General features: G+C 39.0%; 1 protein-coding gene across 5 annotated transcripts in view; it reads right to left on the reverse strand.

Annotated features, from left to right (window-relative positions):
• TBXAS1 (thromboxane A synthase 1) overlaps window positions 1-16,888 on the reverse strand; it is a 246,457-nt gene that overhangs the window by 85,749 nt on the left and 143,820 nt on the right. For all 5 annotated transcript variants that reach the window (XM_085228360.1, XM_085228350.1, XM_085228340.1 and 2 more), the window contains 3 exons: window positions 11,243-11,331; window positions 7,933-8,081; window positions 6,135-6,265 (listed from right to left, as the gene is read on the reverse strand). In XM_085228360.1, the coding sequence (XP_085084486.1) occupies window positions 6,135-6,265; window positions 7,933-8,081; window positions 11,243-11,331 (369 nt within the window). The remainder of the gene's footprint in view (window positions 1-6,134; window positions 6,266-7,932; window positions 8,082-11,242; window positions 11,332-16,888) is intronic.

Below are 16,888 nucleotides of genomic sequence, written 5' to 3' on the forward strand. Positions count from 1 at the left end.
GATTTTTCTTCAAATTTGATAAGGAAAGAACGCAACTTTGAAGGCAAGCCCTAATGGCTTGATTTTCAAAAGCTGCTGAATAGCTAAAACTCCTTTTAACATAATGCTGCTTTTCATCCTGTTAGAATCACTGCGCACTGCCCAAGCACAGAAACCAGATTTAATGTTCAGAAAATTTTTAACACATTCCAGAGGAACTAAATCTTCTCCTTAAAACAGCAGAAATGCAGGTTTGCGATTTGGGCTCAGACCCCATATTTAGCACAAAATCTTTTTTTTTTTTTTTTAATCTTTAAGGCAGATTTGCTTTTCTTGAAAACCCACTTCACTTTCCTCCTGACAAAGGCAGCAGATAAGAATATGATCAAACCATGAGAAAGCCTCGTGGAGCAGCATCCCTCCTGCAGACTTGGCAAAACAAAAGGACCAGGCTGATCTTTTGTTTTACTGACTTTACTAATCAATAAAAACGGATAATTTAATATTGCCATGCACTATGCATCCTTAAACGGACACCACCTTCTTTTAAATATAAACAGGTTTTGCTTAGTTTTCTACAATGGCAGGAAAACTGCACACTATTAGAAAGTGTCTAATCCTCCCATCTGCTGTTTCCTTAGAAAAATATTTACTTTTAAACATCTGTACTGCATTTTCCACAGTTCAAACACGCACATAGCTCCTGGAATGTACACAGCATTTAGCAAATTTTTAACTAAGTTTTCTTAGTAATTGTATAGTTTTCCCTTGACAAGGAGAGGATCAGACTTTTTCAGGAGGATTACCTCTGCTCAACTCATTTCAAGCAGCTCTTGAATAAAATAGTTCATTAGTTCAAGAAAAGGAAAAACTCCAGGGAACAGCTGGGGAAGGAAGGGAAAAGAACAGAGTGCCACAGTAATTAGGTTTTCAGATTGTCCCTTATCCTGCAGAATGCAGGTACACACACACGTCCCTCTTCCCCTTAGGTAAAACACTTAGGGAAGCTCATCGCATGTTGTTCCTTGGGAATCAGTGTTCCAGAGATTAAAGTTGTAACCAGGCCATCGTTTCCCAGAAAGATATTAAAAGATACTACTTCATTAAAGCATGTTACTATAGCAGTTACCTCCCCCTCACAAGCAGTCCTCAAAACTCAGCTCAGTTTCCTGACGCATCAGCCCCTTTTAGGCTCTCACGGGCGATGCTGCAATGACCAAGTTCTACTCAGCAGGAACCACTTGTACCTGCCCAGGTATGTGGGCTTGTACCTACCAAGGACTGGGCATAGTATCAGTCAGGAATGAGAACAAGAAGTGGAAAAAAATGGAGAAGGGTGTTGTAATTGTTCACTGGCAGTTGATGACCAGAGGACAACCTCTGTCATTTCAGATCTAGCACAATAAAGAGTATTCCAGTGCCATATCAATCCTTGGGAGATCAAATCATCTACATGACTGAAAGCGTCAGAGCTTCTTTGTGGCTTAACACCACATAGGACAAGAGCAGCACTTCTCCCATCACAGAATCATAGAATCACCAAGGTTGCAAAAGACCTCTAAGATCATCCAGTCCACCCGCCAGCAATAGTTCCCACTAACCATGTCCCTCAGTCAACATCTACATGTTCCTTGAACACCTCCAGGGAAGGTGACCCCACCACCTCTCTGGGCAGTCTGTTCCAGCACCTGACCAGTCTCAGAGAAGAAGTATTTACTAATGTCCAACCATCATTTGTCTGCTTCAGACATACAGCAAAAACATTCAGGCAGTCCATAGGAATCCAGCCTGACTGACTGAACTGCCAGCTGAGATGTCAATGAATACAGTTCTGGTGATACTTCTCTGTGCCTCGTCACCCTCTCATTTCAAAACAGCTTGAGACTGCTAAGAAACAGCTGATCAGCATCAGAAACATCATAAGGTCACTATCTTCCTAGCATGGATCACTGACCTTGTATTATGCATTCACAGCAGACACTATGACTCGAAAAAATTAAGAGACACTGGAAGAATGTGTTGCAACCTGGAGAAAAGAAGGCTGCGGGATGACCTCATTGCAGCCTTTTAATACCTAAAGGGAGCCTACAAACAGGAGGGGAATCAACTCTTTGAAAGGGTTGATAACTGCAGGACAAGGGGAAATAGTTTTATGTTGAGGGAGGGAAGATTTAAGTTGGATGTCAAGGGGAAGTTCTTTACAGAGAGAGTGGTGAAGTGCTGACACAAGATGCACAGAGAGGTTGTGAATGCCTCGTCCCTGGAGGTGTTCAAGGCCAGGTTGGATGGGGCCCTGGGCAGCCTGGTCTAGTGTTGAATGTGGAGGTTGGTGGCTCTACATGTGGCAGGGGGGTTGGAGATTCATAATCCTTGAGGTCCCTTCCACCCCTGGCCATTCTGTGATTCTGTGAACCTCCATGAATTCTCCAGTTCTCCTTAACAACAATGTACATACTTTGAAAACTGAATTTTCCTGCATATCTGTTGTGATCCTCAAAAATCAATGCTTTGCAATATCCTTAAATTGTTACATTCCCAATGTTATCCCTATGGGTTAAAATTGAAATTCTGGCCTTTCTTCTGTTGAGGGAGGTCACTTTCATCCCATAGTGTTAGGGGTTGTACTTTTGAGCACCATGAAAGACTTCACGTAGATAATATCATTTATAACAGACTGGCATGTCAAGAACCAAGCAACAACTTAACAGAAAAAAAAAAAAAAAAATCATACATGAATAATGATTTGCCTATCAGATTATTAAGTGAACATCTATCAAACTATCACTTATCGAAACAAATAAACATTCTACCCCCTCCGTTTCTGGAAACATTTTGCCTAAGGGAAAGATTTAAACCTGAGCAGATAACCAGAGTAAGATATTTGAACCCTTAAATCCTACTGGAGTCTTTAAAGTAGATGTTGAGTGGTGCATTAAATTTGTGCTGCTTCTTCTGAGCAGGGTGAATTCGCTCTCCTGTAAACAGTACAAAAAGCTTTATACAATAATTTGAATCCATGAATAAATGTAATATATTAAAATTTCTAAAGTATGATGACTAAATGTCTTTGTACATAATCCAAATGAGTGGAATATCCAGGACTGAAATTATTTGACTGACCACAGAAATATAATATATAATTAAAATGACATCTGAAGCACTAACTGATGGAATGAGAAAAAGTGTCATCACAGATCTCATATGAGCTGCAAGCATATTATTAGATCTAAACCTGGCTGTAAAATTACTATCTGCCTGTAGGATTATCTTTAGGCATTCAGAAGTATTGTTTCATTTACTGATGGAACATGGATGATAACAAGCTGACTTTGCCTGTCACATCATTTTTTGGCCTTTTTTATTCTTTGTTCATGTTCACAGCAGATGAGAGGAAGACAAGCTTCAACTGAATCACTTTCAAGGAGCTTTTTCATTGTTTTACAGTACGTTCCAAATGCTTTTTTTTTTCCCCCCAAAAGATAAAAACAAAAACATTTTTAATGGTGATAAAATCAATGAGGAGTAGAAGATGTGAACAGTGTAACATCTAGGAATATGGCAGTCTAAGGAATATCCATTGATCTAACGCAGCACAAGGAGACCATAAGATTTTGCTTACAGCTCTCATTATTAGCACAAGAAACCAGTAGCTACTGGTTATATCATGGGATCATTAAAATTCAGTGCCAAAACTGCTACTGATTTCAATGGCTATCATTCATCATGCTATACCTAGGACACAGGTCATAATTATTCTTCAACCACAGGGCTATCTGGGACATCTAATCTCTTTAGACTACATTCTTACACTGAATTGGGCAGCAGTTATATTTTGATCCACTTCACATTTCGTTTTTAAGTCTGTGGCAAATTGTTAATTGTCTTTTCTGGTAACAAAACTTGTGCTCCACCGACTTCAAATTCCAAGAGCGGATAATAAGACAGTTGGTAAAGGTAGGAAATAAAGGAAGCTTCAAACTTTTCAGTCAGTTTTGAAAGCCGCATTAATGATTCTTGAGCTGCATAGGGGATTTAAATATGCTCTCAGAAAGCTGGCCCTAAGAGTCTGACTAACTCTTAGCACTTGAAACCGTTCCCATATGACAACTTTGCAAATTAGGCAGAAGTCCAGGAGCAGGTGGGATCACTGCCAGTCAGGGACTTTTGCATATGCTGTTAAGGTAAACATGGACCTTTTACTTTCCTCCATGCTGTCCTAATACAGGGCTACTACTGTCATATGTTATCCTGAGCTGGAAGAGACCCACAGGGATTATCAAGTCCAACTCCTAGCTCCACACAGCACCACCCAAAATTCAAATCCTATGGCTGAGAGTTTTGCACCTCCCAGTATCCCTTCCAACACAATCTTAAACCCCTCTGCTCCATTAACCACTGAAAGCTGCAAACAAACTGCATACGGAGAGAATGCTGACTCCTGCTCGTCCCTAGAAACACATTTTTCTTTTCTTTCTATCCTAACCATACTCACCTGTTGTCCTTTATCTGGGCAGTCTGCAGGCTGAAAACAACCATCTCTAATATAAACAAGAATTTAGTCCCTGACTGATGTTTTCAGTGCTACTGACACAGAAATACATTCTACTAATACATAACACACATGTACTTAATACATTAACTAAATCTGACTCAAAACTCTCCATACATACGGTCCCATAAATGAGCTATTAGAAGTTCCCACTGGATCTATGCAATAGAAATGAAGTGTCTGCAACAAGCTTACATACATCACCCATGTTTCTGAATCATGAATTATTTATGACTACTCAGCAGTGCACACAAACTTTTGAATGGAAAGAAGGGTGGAGAAAAAGACATAAAGGCTAGTGGGGGGAAAGGACTTAGAGAGATGAGCTGGACGAAAGATAGGGAAGCATGGGATGATCAAGCACAACAAATAGATGAGAATTCACTACAAGGAGTGTCAAAGAAAAAGAGCAGAACACACAACACAGTACAAAGCAGTAATATTTTTGAAAATCAGTTTGATTCTTAAATGTGCCCTAGATACAACATTGCGTAAATTAAAATCTGTGCTTTCCTGAAAGGTGACAGCTGTGGGGCTAAGCTGTGAGAAGAAGTTGGGATGATCCGATCCATCCTTACCTGTGCTATTATTCCCATCAGAATTGCTGTTCATCTCAAAGTGGAAAGAAACATCTCCTTTATTTCAGTGTTAAAAGCTTCTTGATAGGTATGTTATGGCATATTTCAAGTCAACTGATATGCAACACTTGTCTCAGTTACGTTTACTATGGAATTCTCTTTTATATTCTTTGTTTCTCACTACACATCCATAATTAAGTGGTTAGCTTGTTTTTAAGCAAACTACATGCACTCTGCAGCAAAGAATGGCCAAAAAGGAAAAGAAGATCTCAAGAACTTTTATATTCCAAAATTGAAGCACACATCTAGGTTCAAAATATTTCATACATCATAAATAGAGAGACCTTTATTAAAATGTCTGTGCCTTCAGATACTTCACAACAGTGACTAACACAACAAAAATCAGAACTGCCTTATGTCTAAGTGAAAGAGATGGGTAATGGCTGATTTGTCACTAATACACATCAATTGTTTTACATACTAAGTAGAATTTACTAGTTTTCTCTTTAGCCATAGCAATACAAAATGTCTGCTCTTAAACAAACATGTAGGTTCTCTTTTCCCAGTTTCAAAAGTAGTAGAAACTGCCACAGGAATATGTAAAACCCTTGACACCTGCTAGATAATGACAGGATTGAATCATTCTGTAGGGGCTCTTCCCTTTCTCTTTTTATTAAGGAAAGCTTAATGACTCCTGACTAAGATGAGAAAAAAATCTACATGATGAATCTCCTTCCTTCTGGATCTAGAAACTGGGTTGGAAAGTCATCCCAGATGCAACATTTTCTGCATCTTTATTTGAACAGAAATACTGAGAGAAGCAGCCTTTCCTGTAATGTCTTAACAGTTCTGCATCAGCACTAAGCCTGGATGATGGTACATGAAGCTAAAAATGAAGAAAATCCTCACTAAATTGCTTTGAATGTTCAAACAGACTGAGTTCCCTCTTTCAGCTGATGCTCGTGCCACTTCCAGTTTTTCCTCAAAGCATTTCTTTATCCATAAATTTGTCACACAAATAGCCTTACCTCAGCTGCATCTTGCTGGTCTCTGAAGACAATTGCATTTTTTATAGTTTGAATAAAAAATCCATTCAGTTCCTTTTGTTTCTTGTTTGGCAGAATCCGAAGCAATGGGATCATTATGAATGGGAAAGAAACTGTAAGAGATTTTTACAGAAGAAAACACTGAAGTAGAAAAGCATGTAATACCCCCCTCCTTTCATTAATATTACAAATCTCATCAACTGGGATGCGTTATTTTTGTGAAAGCTGTTTTTTCTACTTTCTCTCCCTTCCACTCCTGTATGTCAGTACAGCACTTCCTTTTACAATTTTCATTTTGGCTGTGATTTCTCTGCTTGAACAGATGCCCACCAAGCTTGCCCTGACTTGCAAGTCTTCCATAACGCTTCCAGATTTCAGTTCAGCTTCCTGATGCCACAGAGCCAATGCAACAAAGGGAGGAATAATTTTCCTTGCCTACTCAAACAATTACACATGGAAAGTGGGGGATCTTGACTTAGCCTAGCAGATTCTGGCACTGACACATGCAACTGTGTGGTAGTCACTCTCATTTACAGCTTTTCAATACTTGGGCATTGGTTTACTGCACTCCTTTGCTTTTCAAAGCGGATCAAAGATTCTTAAGATAGAATGTTACTACAAGGATGGTCTCCAGTCCATCACCTTTAGAGTCAGGTGCAAGACACAAGAGTGCAGTCCTGTACTACAACAGACCTGTAATTAACTCATGAACAGTTTAAGACTGAAAAAAAAAAAAGAAAAAAAAAAAAAAAAAAAAAAAGACATCAGAAACCCCTTGCTGCCAAAAGCATAACACAGTTTTCAAATTTTATTTTATTTATTTATTTATTTTAATGGAGGACACAGTATTAGAAACTAGGAACAAATCTCTGCCCCTTCAGAAATTAGTCAAAAATCCCACTTTGCAACCAGGTTAAACATTAACCCCAGGACATTCTGGATACACAGTTCCAGAAGGAAACAGTTCATGTGCTGCTAGTACGGGTGCAATCTGTAATGCCAGTAGGATCAAATGGGCACAGGAAGCTTTGCCACTGCAGCACTTGACACTACTGTGAACAGGTCTGGATAGCAATACTAAAATAACTTATCAATATTAATTACGTTGAAGCTTCTTCAGCCCCACTTCTCACTGCCCTACCGTTCCAGACCTGGAGCTAAATTATTCTGTACCGTATTGCTGTATTCCCAATCTACCCATGTGAAAATAAATTGATTCTCTTAAAGACAACCTGTGCTGGCACTTAACCATCCTTTTCCTTTACAGCCATCAGCTAGGCTACTTCTGTTTATTTAAATAAGAATTTAAAGGACTTATGTTATCTGTTTATGCTCATCTACTTCTCTCCTGGTTATTAGTCCACTGCTGTTTATGGGTGGGATTTCAGTCTCTCTACCAAATAAAGTGGGAGCACAAAAGCTTTGCTCTCAGGCTTCCAAGGGCCACACATAATTTATAAAATATGTATGAGGTAACAGTTACTCTGTTTTAATATAGAAGTATAGCCCATAGGCTATCGGTCCCAGAAATGTTCCACTCAAATCAAGATGAAGCATTGCTTTTTGTGACTCAGTTTCTGGAGGAAGTTACATTAACCATGACAGGAGTTGTAGATCATACTATGATAATCTAAAGGATATACTTGGGCTGTAGGTTGAATTCTGAACACATCTGAAATAAGTCTGCAATACATCTTCCTGCTCCTGCTTGAGCTTCTTTGGCATGAATGATTTTCAGAAAATAACCATAAAGGATTAGACAAAGGTGGACTATACTTACGGATTAGAAAAAGAAGAGGCTTAAACAAAGACATTTCAAAGAACGTTCTGCAATTCTTAACAAAGGGGTCATCAGGGTTCTTCTGAGAGTCCACTTCAGTACCAAAAGCTACACTACCAACAACATCCAAAGTAAAGCAGTTGTAACACCTGCATTGAGGATAATAAACCATTAGCTATAACTTACATATTCATTAATATATTAATCCTATAAACACCATGTAACATTGATTTTAGTCTCTGATTTTCTTTTGTTTTTAGATTTGAGTTTTAACAGATGTTTCCATCATTTTGACATATGCCAGTACTTACTAATAACAATCACGTCTTCTAAATGAAAATGCTTTTGTGTAGCTCAATAATTTTACTAATAATTTATTTTAAAAAATCAAGTGTATTTGTTATTATCTAGAAATCTAATGCAGAAATTCATAACCAGTGTTTGTCGTTTGCAAAAGAGAAAATTTCTTTCTCACTTAAAAATGCAGAAACAACATCTCATCCCAGTTCAGTCTGAACTGTTAGTCACAAGACTTCTGGACTATCTGGATTACTGTGTTGAGGCAAATGCGACGAAGTTCAACAAGACCAAATGTTGGTCCTTCACTTTGTCCACAACAACCCCAGGCAATGCTACAGGCTTGGGGCAGAGTGGCTGGAAGACTGTATGGAAGAAAGAGACCTGGGGGTATTGGTTGATGCTCAGCTGAACATAAGCCAGTAGTGTGCCCAGATGTCCAAGGCCAGTGGCAACCTGGCTTGTATAAGAACTAACATTCAGCAGGAGCAGGGAGGTGATCATTCCCATGTACTCAGCTATGGAGAGGCTGCATCTCAAGTATTATGTTCAGTCTAGGGCCCCTCACTACTACAAGAAAGATGTTGAGGCTCCACAGTGTCCAGAGAAGGGAAATGAAGCTGATGAGGGATCTGAAGCACAAAGGTACTGGGATTGTTTAGTCTGGAGAAAAGGAGGTTCTTATTGCTTTCTACAACTACCTGAAGGGAGGTTGTGGTGAGGTAAGGGTCAGCCTTTTCTCCCATGTAACTAGTGATAAGACAAGAAGGGATGTGAGGGTTGGATATTAGGAAAAAATTATTTTCCAAAAGTGACTGTTAGACAATGAAACAGGCTGCCCAGGGAGGTGGTGAAGTCACCATCCCTGGAGATGTTCAAGAAATACATGGATGTGGTACTGAGCGACATGGTTTAGTAGGGAAATATTTGTGGCAAGTAGTTAATTGGACTAGATGATCTTGGAGGTTTTTTTCCAACCTTGGTGATTCTATGGTTCAATGGAAAAGTCCTTAAGTAAAACTTCCTATTAAGGATTTCTTTCTTGTTACTGATAGCTCCCTTCTACTACAAAATCCTGATCAAAACCAGAAGGAACTGACATCACATGAAACCTGTAATTCTTTAGAGAAGCAAACTCTTTAAGTGCTACAAGTAATGTGTAGACCTTGGCATCAACACTTTAGAACTTACTGAATCCTTCCCCACATATCTGACCATTTATCCATCTTTATTTCTAATGAGCATTAGCACATATAGTAACTTGAGATAATGAACTGCAAATGTGAAATATCCTTGCAATCTGATTCTTCTGATCTGTTTACAATTGACTGTTTTGCTATATTTTTCTGTGACTGTTCTTTTCTACAAAAAGCTAATATCAAATTCTTCTGGTGTCTTAACCTGAATGAGCATGAATTAGAAAAATGCAGGACTGAGGCCCAGTATATTCCATGTATATACCATGAAGCAGAATATCTCTAACTATGATACTTGGACCACAGCCATTCTGAGGACTCTAAGGCAAATGCGGAAGAAAAAAAATGCTATAGAGTTAAGTAACAACTTTGGATTTTCACCTCTTACACACACACTAAAGGTACTATTGGACACTGAAATATTAAAAGAGGGATTCTGCAATAAAACAGTTTCAGATGTATTCAATCACTTATTTCACCAAGTTATTGAAAAAGCTTAAACATTACATTTTGAGTTGTTGACAAAAGACAAAATGACTAAAGACAACTAACATACAGAAGACAAGAGATTGCAAATAGAGTACCTACAACCAAAAAATAGCTCTCAAGGCAGAGAGAATCACATCTATATATGTCTGACTGGCTGAAATGGAAGTATGATAAAACAACTGGAAGATCGTATTTTCAGATGGTCCATATCATTCATTTCTACTTGACAAAAGCACCTCTGGAGAGGTGAAACCCCATCATGGATCAATAGCTAGAAAACCAGGCAAAGAAAAAGGACAAATGCAAAAAAGGGAAAAACCTAGGAGAACTGAAAAGTTCAATTTTAATCAAAGCACTATGGTAAGTGAAATGTATCTCCAAGTTTCGTAGTAACTGCTTAGATGTATAATATAAAGAGATCTTTGTACACACACAGACACTTGCATGCATACATACATATGTACTGTGCAGGGGATGGATAAATAGTGGCTAAATATCCATTCCTTTAGATGAAAAAAAAATTATTTGCACTACAGGCTGGGGGAAATCATGAGGAACTTCAGAAGATGCTGATCAACCTAGCAAATGATGTGTAGGTAAAACAGTGCCTAACAGAAAGAATGTACTTGAACTATGCATACATCATACAGATGCCTTAAAAAAAACTGTATCTGCTCAGAGAAGGAGGTAGACAATATTGAGAACAGCTCAGGAAAGATCCCTGAGGAAAAAGCAACAAAAAATAAGATAATATGATTATAAATGCATAATAAATAGGAGAAAGCACAGTATGGAAAATATTAAAGTGTCATTTTATAAATTAGTGATGCATTCTCATCTGGAGTACCAATCTCATTGTTTCACAAAAGGCTAGCATGCCATTAGACAGGGTTAGGAGGAATGTGGCAAGAATGATTAAGCGCTCAAGAAATCTCATACAAAGAAGCAGGAAAGTAATGGAACAGAAGGATTTGATACTAGGTCAATTCCTATGTTTGTACATTATTGGCAGAAAGTAGAGGGCAGGCTGGACAGGGACTGGTGCAACTTTTCTTTCTGTTTCCAGATGTTAAAACTTCATTAAACAACAGCTAGAAATACTGTAGAGGCTTTCTCAAAATTACTTTTAAAGCATGCAGTGTCTCCCCCCAAAGAAGAAAAGGCATCTGTCATACACATCCTTTTTTCTGAGATCTCCACTTATAAAAGCAAGAGGAAAAAAACTTCTGTTATGCATACAGTAGGTGAATGTTTAGAATAATTTCCAAATTTCTGATATTGACTTTTTTTTTAAAATCTGGTATTAGTTTCTTGTATGTTGAACGTACCTTTGGATATCAAAAGCTCTGCCAGAATCTGCATAGGCTTTCAAGTTACTCAGCAAGACATCACAGGCCTGGTTTATTAGTGGTATCATCTAGAAAGGAATGCATTCTATTATGAATATTGTTAAAAATTATGAAAAATAAAAAAAAAATTTAGAAATCAATTATTCTAAATTAGTCTTATCCAGTAGACGGCATAAAGCTCTTAGGTTCTTCCACAGGTGTGGTCAGGCACATTTGCATGGGTAAGATAAAATGCTGGGATTATCTGTTAAAAGTAAACCTACATATTATAGGAATTCTCCAGCCTGGGGTCTAAACTCAAGAGGCCCTGATGCTTATTTGACCTTTAATTCTTGTCCACCTATAGCTATATACCTAGATAGTCCTCTTTTTTTTTTTTTTTAAATAATTCTCTGTCCCATCTGATGATCTATCATGATCTATATTTACAGTACATTATATTTAGGTAACATACACTCCAGATCAGCAGGAATAATGTTTTCTGTGGTTCCATAGTCTTATAAAGATATCACAACCAGAGGGTCAGCATTTCCATTCCCCCATCCCTCAGTCTGAGGAATTTAAGGCATACATCAGGAAAAGACCATGCATATCACTACAGTTTCTTGAGGGAAAAGTACAGCTGTTACCTAAGGAAAGGGTTGCCTCGAGTGGCAAGCAGTTCTTTCAGTCACTGGCACATGATGGTCAGGTAGACTAACCCACAGCCTGGCTAAAGCTAACAGTGAAGTATTCTCTTCTTTAGTACTTCATGGAAATCAGACACAGGCAACCACCAAGATTTCCTTAAAGTCTCTCCGTAACTCTTTACACATGTAAGGCATCAGACACTTGCCTTGATTACACCTTCAAAAGGGGCAGAGGAAGGGGGCTGACTGTTACCTTGAGTGAGGGAATAGCAGCAATCCAACCATTACCCCAACAACACTACAAAACTACCCACCCATGACTCTTTCTCCACAGACTGCTGAGAGTTCCTCCTACAATTTAATACCCCAGTCTTGCCTCAGTTATGCCAAGCACTAGCAGACATATGCACAGCAAACCATCTTTCCTTCCTGAGCAACCTCCTTCAACATACGGATGTCAACAAACATGAGAACACACTTGTCCTACTACTCTGACATTCTTGTTACCAAAAAAGACTTACTGCAGCCTCTCAGCACAATCCGAAAGCTCTGCAGGCTGCCCAGCCAAGTCCATTTTGCTTGGCACTTCTACCTCTGTGAAACTGGCATAACACTTTGTGTGCAGGCACACTGCCATCCTAACACATGGGCAAGACTATACGCAGTCAAAAGGCCAACGTGGGAGCATCCAATGTGTTTTCTGAAGGCAGAAGTCTCAGTTAAGAATGTGTTGAGCAGCTCTCAAGGTCTCATACCTATACAGGACAGAGCAGATTGTTGCTATTTCAGTTCAAAGCTGGATTGATTTGGGCTTGTGCAACAGGAGTCTCGCAAAACAATTTTGAAGCCAGATTAGTATTCTGTAAAAGCAGCTGGTATGTGTCTGCAAGGTGTGCACCATGTTATGTGAAAGTTTTCTGCCCTTTTTGCTTTCAAAAGAAGGCCCCCTGCAGTGAATTTCTTCTCAAATGGTTCAACAAAATTAACACATTTCTGTTCAACACACTGAACCAGGGTGAAATGCTTTATATTCTCTGGGTCCAGATCTTCCAATGAATGGAGCCAGTCAAGGAGAACAAAATGAAAATCCATATTTTAACAGGTATGATGTTTTCTAAACAGATGGTGATCATTTCAGATTTTTCTTTTATTGCCTTATTTTCTCTCTTCTTCAGCACATCACCAGACTTGAAACCACCCAGCTGGCTGCTATTGCTTTCCAACAGCTGGCAGACATGGTCGGGGCACGTATTCTTGGCCAGGGCATCTCACAGCATGTCTGAACTTCCCACATTCCACCAGCCTTTCAAAATAGTGTTGCAATTCATTTCTAGCCATAAGATACATTTACTAGCAAACCTAACCAGGAAAATGGGGAGAGGGACACATGGACTTGATTTCTTTTTAAAATTATAGGAGAGTCATATCAAGAAGACTTTCTTTCCATATGAAAGTTACTGAGGATATATACTCAGGAATCCCGGGTTTGGGTTTTTATTCTCCTGAGGGACATAAATTCTTCCAAGAGTGCTAACTACAAAGACCACAGACTGAAAGATTCTCAAGTCCCTTAATACTTTAAACTCTTTGTTCAATCATCAAGAAAAATAAAGTAGCATTGAGGGAGGTGAACTGTACCAAACTTCAGAAATCGGCACAATAACAGACACGTTGATATGCACTGCCTTGGGTATCACTAGTTTCCTATATGTTATCATTTGCCAGTCAGAATATAAAAGCTGCATAACCTGCCTGAGATTCAGATCTTGGTGGGTAAACAAACCCCAGCTGCTCTGAGTTCAGATTGGCTGAGAGTAACAGGATGAAGAAAAATCTAAACAATATGGTCCCTGTAAATATTTGATCTGCCAGTTATCTAATAGCAAGAGTAGCCCAGAGTCCAAATTTCTTTCTTTTGCCAAAAGAGAGCATTTGGGGTTAAGGTTTTCATGATGCCAGGGGCTTTGCTGCATTAATCCTGCCAATATGCGATTTGGCACATAACAACAATTAGCTTCCGATTCTGCGTATGCACAGTGCATGGGGATGTTTGCACTGTTTAAAAGTATCACAGTCACATTCCTCTAGTTTGATATGGTCCTTGCTACTTACTATTATCATTCTCTTTATTATTAGCACCAAAACTGTAAGGTAGAAGCCTGGATTTTATTCATGGTAGGCAGAGATACTGGAGACTTCACTGTTCAGTACGGTGAGGTCATGGCAAGCCTCCTATCCCACAAGTGAGGAAAAATGCAAGGAAGAAGGAGGGAAAAAAGATACATCCTCAGCATAAGACTTCCTTCTGTTCCACATTTCAAATCACTGACTAAAACCAGGAAAAGTACAGAGGTGTATTTCCACCTCTGGGAGTCTCTTTCTCTGGAGATATTTAAGATCCACTCGGATGCTTGCCTGTGCAACCTACTGTAGGGAATTCACTTTAGCAGGGGGTTGGACTTGATGCTCCAGAGGTCCCTTCCAACCCATATTTGATTCTATAAACCCCTCACAGTGGGGCCCTGCTATTCATGGGCACAACTTACCAAGCAGAGCAACTCAACCATATACTTGAGTTGTAGCCCAAGGATACGTTCATTTCACGTACCAGCTCTTAAGTCAGTGATTTGCCTCAACTAAAGTGAGTGCACTTGCTTTGCTTAATAACAACACCGATTTCCAGAGTCCCTTCCAAAAAACCTCTAACCACTGTCTAAGAGTAGAGTAAGAGAAAATCAAGGAACCCTCCGTGGCTGCAGTGTCAGATCCTGTCCTAGTGGGATCTGAAAGATCTAGAAACCTTAGAGTGACATTAGAGGATTTTCTTGCACTGTTCTGTTATGTTATCACAAGTTCTGCTTTGTGTCTCCCTTCATTTGAAGGAAAATGCCTTAACACAAACTCCACTTCACAGCTTATTTAGGACAATACTACATTATGCTGCACTCTTTTCTTTAATTTTTGTGTTCTGTTTGGTTTTAATAGTTAGTTAATGGAGAAGAGGATACCCAGCATACTGATAGGAGATGACAAGAGTACTGCAGCACCATCAGAATAAATAAAAATCAATAGGTTTTCTGCTGGTGCTGGCTGTAAAAGAGAGCAAAGCTATTTATCAAGTCTGACAAGGGGTCCAGAACTGCAGGATCATCACAGGCACCACAGCAAAAAAGAGAAATAAGAAATACTAAATAGGGAATCAAGATCAGTACAGCAAGATCACTAACATATCAGCTTGTTTCAGTACATAATAGCTGAGGAGAGCATGACAGGGACACAGGCAACTTCATCTTTTACTTTGAAACCTCCAGCTATATTACTTCACAAATTTCTCATGCATTACAGCTTGGATCAACTTTGGTTGATGATGGTAATATTCCCATTTAACAAATGAAAAAATGTTTCATGTACAGAAAATTTAAGTAGCTTCTACTGATCTCACAAAGGCAGTCTGTGAAATGAAGGCTGGAAGTGAAATGCCCTGGTTGTCTTGCTTCCTATCTTTTCTCATTCTCAGTGCTCCCATAGCAATGGTACATAGAGTCTACTTAAGAGTCTCACTGTGAAGTGCTTAATATCAGATCTGCTACCAATCCCAGTGGCATCTCATGTGGGATGGGATGAGACTACCAAATCTTACTGTAGTATCACACCTAAGTCATCTGACTGTGCTCACAATTACAGTAGCTGAATTTAGTGTTACTTGGAACCAAACCTTTCTTCAGATAGTGTGGAGTGCTTTATTAATCTTTGCATATACATTTGAAAAAGAAAAGTTAAAAGAGAGAACACAGGAAGTACGGAACTCCTGGACAACACTAGCAAAGCAGAGCACAGCTTCTTAAGAAAGAAATTGAGGATACAGAGCAAACGCAAAAGATGCTAGAAAAGTCTTGAAAAATGTTGAAAATCAATCTCTAAATTCAAGCAGCAATCATTGCACTGGATCCCCAACAGCTCTAGAATCTCTGGTTTCAATTAGTTGCTCCTAACTGTGCACATTTCTGGGATCAAATTTTCTTCATTTGGCAATCAGTTCTCGGAAGCTTTTGCCAAACAGAGGTGAAATTTATCATGCTTAGTGAAAATCTTAGTGACACTACACCAATATTGTGGAGAGAAAAGGGCAAAATACATCTCTGTCCCCAGCCACATCAGCTCAGTGGAGTATTATAGGTCAAACCCTAGCAAAATATATTCTCTCTGCCTTGGGTTTTGTCCCATAGTGGACAGCTCAAAGAGTAGATGATCAGTTTCTTGTTATTGCTAGTACTGAAGCTATCTTTTGGCAATATTATAGAATCATGTGTTTCTGAAATGGAGATATCGGGAGTCTGTACCCAACTCTGGCTCTCCACACATCTTTTGTCTGAAGGAATTGCTATGGGGAGTACAGAGTTGTTAACATTTATAGGTCTGTCACAGGCTAATAGCTCCCAGTTCTCTCGGAGTGTCCAGACAGAAAAGTGCACATTCATAGCACATCTAGGGGCAGCAGCGCTCAGGGGAAACCACGCTCCAGAGCTACTCTGACGTTATATGGTCTCCCCAGTGATGCTGGAGCATTTGCACAGAGGAACAAAGGAAAGGTAGACATCCAGGGTGAACAGACAGGAAGATTGTGGTGATTTTTATTTTTTTTCAGAGTTCAGATATCTGTGGCAAAGGAATCAGCATCCTAGGAGAAGAAATGAGGTATTTATGTAGCAGGATTTATAAATAAGTATCAAACAACAAGTCCAAATTCTTATGCAATAAATTCATAACAAAACTAACTCATTTATAATTCATTGGGTTAGAGAGGAAGAGTTTATTATTAACAGGATGCCTTCCAGATAACCCTGAATACTCTCTAGTATGGCCAATAATAGAACACAGTATTTCTATTTCCATGCTTCTGTGTTAGTTTTGGCAGAGTACTAAATATGGAAGAGTTAAATAGTGGGATCATAATTAATGAGCATTGATTTCCTTCAAGAAGTGTTGGTATGGCTAC

The sequence above is a fragment of the Meleagris gallopavo genome, chromosome 1 (assembly GCF_905368555.1).
Source record: "Meleagris gallopavo chromosome 1, MGAL_WU_HG_1.1, whole genome shotgun sequence".
Lineage (NCBI taxonomy): Eukaryota > Metazoa > Chordata > Aves > Galliformes > Phasianidae > Meleagris > Meleagris gallopavo.